At 39.6% G+C, this 5,745-nt stretch overlaps 1 protein-coding gene across 1 annotated transcript; it reads left to right on the plus strand.

Moving 5' to 3' along the window:
• Positions 1-2,515: 2,515 nt before the first annotated feature.
• apoc2 (apolipoprotein C-II) lies at positions 2,516-4,143 on the plus strand. The gene is made up of 4 exons (XM_068324393.1): positions 2,516-2,609; positions 3,147-3,209; positions 3,318-3,474; positions 3,547-4,143. Exons 2-4 carry the CDS (start codon positions 3,161-3,163, stop codon positions 3,623-3,625), a joined length of 285 nt encoding a protein of 94 aa, XP_068180494.1. The 5' UTR covers positions 2,516-2,609; positions 3,147-3,160; the 3' UTR covers positions 3,626-4,143.
• The last annotated feature ends 1,602 nt before the right edge of the window (positions 4,144-5,745 follow it).

Here is a 5,745-nt window from a genome sequence, read left to right on the forward strand (position 1 = left end):
TTTCAAATTAGTCTCTTCTTTGATATTGATTTATTTCCATAAAATCTCAAGCTTCATTTTCTGGCATCTGTTATGCTATCATATCGTTTTATGGGCCATTATTGTTCTATTACTTGTTAACCACCCTATTATATGTTTGGAAAATTGTGATTGAAATGAAAATTAAAGAAAATATGAGGTTCATTGAAAGAAGCATTATTACTAAAACTTACATTTAAATGATTTTTGCTAGTAATCACAAGAAATTATTTTGTGTCACAATTTTAATACATCTCCTGGATCTCAGGCTCAATTTCATCCAGTTCTATCTATCAGAAAGGGGATTAAACAAGTGTTGAGTTGTGTCTAAATTTGATCAGTTCAAAATTTATCAATAAAACGCTGTCATCGAGATATACTGTACATATATAAAAATATTAATATTATCACATGATAAACAGGGACATTTACTTAGGACATGATTAACATGTTGCAACAAGTTACAAAATGACTTCCAAAACCCTCAAGGCATCGCTTAAACCTCAGACTCTCAGTCATCCAGGTCAGAGTGGAGCTCTGTGTTGGATAAAGTCAACTGGGCCTGTAGGAAAAGCTTGAAGATGTTGGATCCGAGTCAGACCATCTTCATCTTTGCAGCTGACCTTCTTTTCATGCGACGATCACTTATGCCATAAAACTATTATATAATTCACAGCACTTAGCTGGCAGCAGATTCAACTGCAAACTTGACAGCGTGTGAGTGGAACCTGTTCTTGAAAATTTACAACACAAAATTATTCAGTAAATTACTGTCTATCTACAGGATCCATCCTCTGTTCAATAATGACTAAATTAATGCTGTTATAATACTATTACTATGATGGAGAACAAATTGCCCTGATACAGAACTTCTCTATTCTGACTGACCAATCAAGGTACTTGACAACTGAAAGCAACATTCACCCATTCATACACTATGGAGCTGCTTTTTTGCTCTGCGGGTCATGGGATGTGCTGGAGCCTATCCCATCTGACCAAGGGTGAGAGGGGCGGTACACTCCAGATGTGTCGCCAGAGCCTCGCAGGTCCCCTAAAATTTCTAAATATGCAAAATATTGAAAGAAACTGTGGTTTGATGGATGCTTGTGCATATAAGTGTAGCTCCAATTTGCACTGCATTGCTCAGTGTAGGTTTCCTTATAAATGCTACTCTTGATATCTGTGTCAAAAGGCAGTGACGTGTCGGTTTCATTTTAAAATCCCTCTTCCTTTTTTCCCCATGATATTTTGTTGTTGTTTACGGTATATTTCTATAAACAATGGATTTGGGGGTTTTCATGCTGTTGTTGCTTATTAGTTGTCTCTTACTCTGCAGCTCATAGCATGTCACTGTGTGACATTAATAAAGTGGAAACAGGTTAAATTAATTAATCTTTTGTGCTGAACTTTGATAATTTATAGATTACTCATTTCTGCCTACAACAAAGAAATACAAAATCCAGAGCACCCATAAACAACAGTTTTTCTCTGGGATTGCATTATGAGTGTGTTATATAGCACACACATATTTGTTGTTCACAAAGTGATCTGCATTAACGAGCAAACGTCTGCCCATATTAACCAGAATGATGATATTTCCCCAAAACCTGTAACCAGAAGACAAAGGAATCAAGACTAGCTTTAAAAAGAAATGAGGATTAAAGCAACTATTGTTTTCAAAAGGGTATCAAACACAAATAAAAGTTGCAGGAGGATACCACAAACACAAACAACAGCGAGTAAACAACCTGAAATGACCTGCACTTTGTACTCCCACTTCCATTTGAAATCGGATTACATAAAGGGGAAACAAATATTTTATGTTTCGCCTGCGTCATCCAGGGACAATATAGCTGTTCCTCCATTTCTTATTAACAGCACATTGATTCGTTGAAACTGTTCGAACATTTTTTTACGAGCAGAGGAGAAGAAGGTCGCATCTCTCCCCAAAACATAAACCAAATACATCTCCATCATAAAACGCTGAAAGCTCCTTTTGATTTCTTGCTCGATGAATGTAATCTACCAGTCCACACATTTCATATCTGAATCAGGAGGGTGACGTGTTCAACACACTCTTGACTTCTGACTATCTTTATGGGACTTAGGACTATTGTGATGTGACAAGAATGCACCATCACTATTATACAAGTAAGAAATGCCTCTTTAGAAAAGTTCTGAGAGGTCAAGGCATTACAGTTTGATGCACTAATGCAAATCTCATTAATGTGAAATAATTGTCGATGGTGGAGTCTAAATTAGATGAGTGAAAAGTTTCAACACGAGGGCCACCTCAGTTCCTGTGTCTGTTAAATCAGGTCACTCTTAAGAGGACAGTACTTTTGTTTAAAGTCTCTGTTGGAGGATTTATTTGTGTCCTGGTGTTTAACTAAATGGTCGCTATGTTTATTTGATTGAAGGAGAGAAAAACAGACATGGTCCCACAATGACACGTCTGACAACAGTACAGGTTTATCTACCCTGAGGTGCACTTTGGCTCTGAGAGCGACAAGTCCACACATCTGTCCTATATAAACAGGCTGGGCAAATCTCTGTGTTCTTCATCACAGTCATTTCTGAAGAGGAACACAGTAAGTACTTACATTTTCATTTCAATTACTTCCAACTTCTGACTAAGTTCATCCCGTGTCTGTGTGGGTTCTCTCTGGGTTCTCTAGCTTCCTCCCAACTCCAAAAACATGCTGCTTAAGTGAATTGATCACACATTTTCTGTAGGTATGTGTGAGCATGGGTGTTTGTTTTTCTTTAATTTGGCCCCGCAATGAGCTGACATGTCATCCTGGGGTGTACCCTACCTATCATCCATAGCTGGCTGAGATTGGCTCCAGTGTAACCTGTGACCTGCGAAATAGACAAGCGGCTGTACACGAAAATTAATGGATGAATGAATATTTTGACAGAAACTGAGATTTTGAGATTCGCGTTGTATGTTCATCAGAATAGAGATTAAAAAAAATTAATTCTTGATTAGTTGAGAATAATTGATGTACAGGCAGTCAGTTATTATCGACACAAATCTCTGCTGATGTGTGTCGAGAAACGTGACAATGTCTCCCTCTCGTGGATAAAGTGAGGTAAGCTTTAAATGTCTCCTATGTTTCTTCCAGATTGGAGTGACACTATGAATAAACTGCTGGTCATTACTGTGCTGTTTGCACTGCTCGCTCTCAGTACGTACATTCCCCAAAGACGAGAGGATAAAATGCGTATGCAAGATTCTTTATTTTTTTTGTCTCAATTAAATGTAACCTTTGACCCTTCTTACCTGTTCTGTGCAGACACTGAATGCTTCCGCATATCAAGGCAAGTCGAGGAAGAGGAGGGGCTCTTGACGTCATTCACAAATTATATCAGGTCTTACTATGACAATGCTGTCGACACGGCCACCGATTACATCAACAGCATCAAGGGCTTCAAGATAGAGGAGAAGGCAAAGTAAGAGCTTCAAAATGTAGTCATGAATTAAAAAGTCCTGGATTTCTATTTGAATGTTTGTCTCTCCTGCAGGAACTTTTTTGAAGAACTTACCACAGTTGTGAGCACCTATGGTGGTATCATGCAAGACCAGATCTACCACAGCTTTTAACCCTAGCAGTAAACAAACCATCTCGTCTTTAATTGCCTCAACTACCTTTTCTGAGAGAATGAAAACTTCCAATATCTAAATGTCTTTTGTTACATTGAGAGTTAGGTCATGTCTCATATAATCCAGTTCTTATTTAAAACCACAAAGGATTTCTTCAGAATGATGGATTCTGCTGTCTACTTCTTGGACTATATTGAACTAGCGGAAAATGTTGGACTGTAAAAACATGACCCGCTCGTGCAAAGGGACTGGACATAACGATGTAGCAGAAGAAAGAATCTGAGCACACAGCATCTCATCAGGAACCATCAAATTCTCTCCATGGTTCAAAGAAAGAATTAGAAAAGGCATGAAAATAATGCAAATATTACCAGTGTGTTACCACTGTCCGGTGTTTTTGATCCCTATAGTTCACTCTAACAGTCCTCCCATCACTAATTAAAATAAATCCAAATATTTGTGTCATAACTTGAAATAAAATATTTATGCAACAATACAAAAATTATGTATGTGGTTCATAAAAGAAAATGTATTTTATTCTGTGATATTTAATTGAGATATTTTATCTTTCTGTTTGAGCAAGACGTGTGTTTCATTCAAACTTGCTGCTGCGAAAACATTGTGTTTTCATGCCTGCATCAATCTGTAAGCTGCCAACAGACTTTTATCAGCCGATGCAGCGCCAGAACAAAAAGCTTCTGTTGCAATCAATAATGGATGAAAAGACACAACATGTGAAGTGTGAGCGCAAAGAAAATGATGGTGACGAATGAATACAGACTGTGATGTTTGTGTAGTGGCGACGCAAGAATGTTGTGGTTTTTAACTAATGTATGAATCTACAACATATGGTCTCGTCTGAAGCTACAATCTGCAGAAACAAGAGAGGAATCCCCTCTCGTCTCGATTTGTTGTGAGAGAAGTTCCAATTTTTCAAGATGACAATGAATTCCAAGGACTGCAGATTGGAATATCTAAAAAAACAACTACTAAAATAAAATTTACATAATACTATTAATACAATTTACACTAATGTAATTTAATATGTGGGCTCAGGGAGCACTGAGGTGGCCTCTGATCAGATTTCCATCCTGTAAAACCACATTTGTAAACTTCACGAAGATGATATTCAAGCGTGGGGCGGCACATTGGCACAGTGGGTAGCGCTGTCACCGCACAACAAGGCGGTGTCGGGTTCGAGTCCCGCTCTGTACGGAGTTAACATTTTCTCCCCGTATCTGCATGGGTTCTCTCTGGGTTCTCCGGCTCTCTCCCACATACAAATTGCCCGTAGGAGTGTGTTTGTGTGTGTGCGTTTGTATGCCTCTGTAGCTCCACGGTGTACTGGCGTCGCACCTGGAGTTTCCCGAGCCTTAATGCCCTAAGCCAGCTGGGATAGGCATGACTGCCTTTCCACTCTTCATCCTCTTCAATGCCCTCCTCACTTCATCCTGACTAATCTTTGCTACTTCCTGGTCCACAACAGCCACATCTTCTAGTCTTTGTTCTCTCTCATTTTCCTTCTTCATCAACTCTTCAAAGTACTCTTTCCATCTTCCCATCACACTACTGGCACCTGTCAATAGACTTCCATCCCTATCCTTAATCACCCTATCCTGCTGCACGTCCTTCCCATCTCTGTCTTGCCAACCGGTATAGATCAGTCTCTCCCTCCTTACTGTCCAACCTAGCATACAAGTCATCAAAAGCTTCTTGTTTGGCCTTTGTCACCTCTACCTTCGCATTACGCTGCAACTCCCTGTACTCCTGTCTACTCTCCTCAGTCCTCTCAAGAAGGACTGAAGAAGAGGTTAGCCACTTCTTCTTAGCTAACCTCTTTCTCTGTATACACTCATGTACCTCCTCATTCCACCACCAAGTCTCCTTATCTACTTTCCTTCCAGATGGTACACCGAGTACTCTTCTACCTGTGTCCCTGATCGCATTAGCTGTAATTGTCCAGTCATCTGGAAGCACCTCCTGACCACCCAGAGCCTGTCTTAACCCTATCCCTAAACCATAACCCTAACTACAAACCCTAACCCCTAACCCTAACCCCTAATGCTAAACACTAACCCTAACCCTAAACCCTAACCCTAACCCCTAACCTAATCCCTAAC

The sequence above is a fragment of the Antennarius striatus genome, chromosome 9 (genome assembly GCF_040054535.1).
Source record: "Antennarius striatus isolate MH-2024 chromosome 9, ASM4005453v1, whole genome shotgun sequence".
Taxonomy (NCBI): Eukaryota; Metazoa; Chordata; class Actinopteri; order Lophiiformes; family Antennariidae; genus Antennarius; species Antennarius striatus.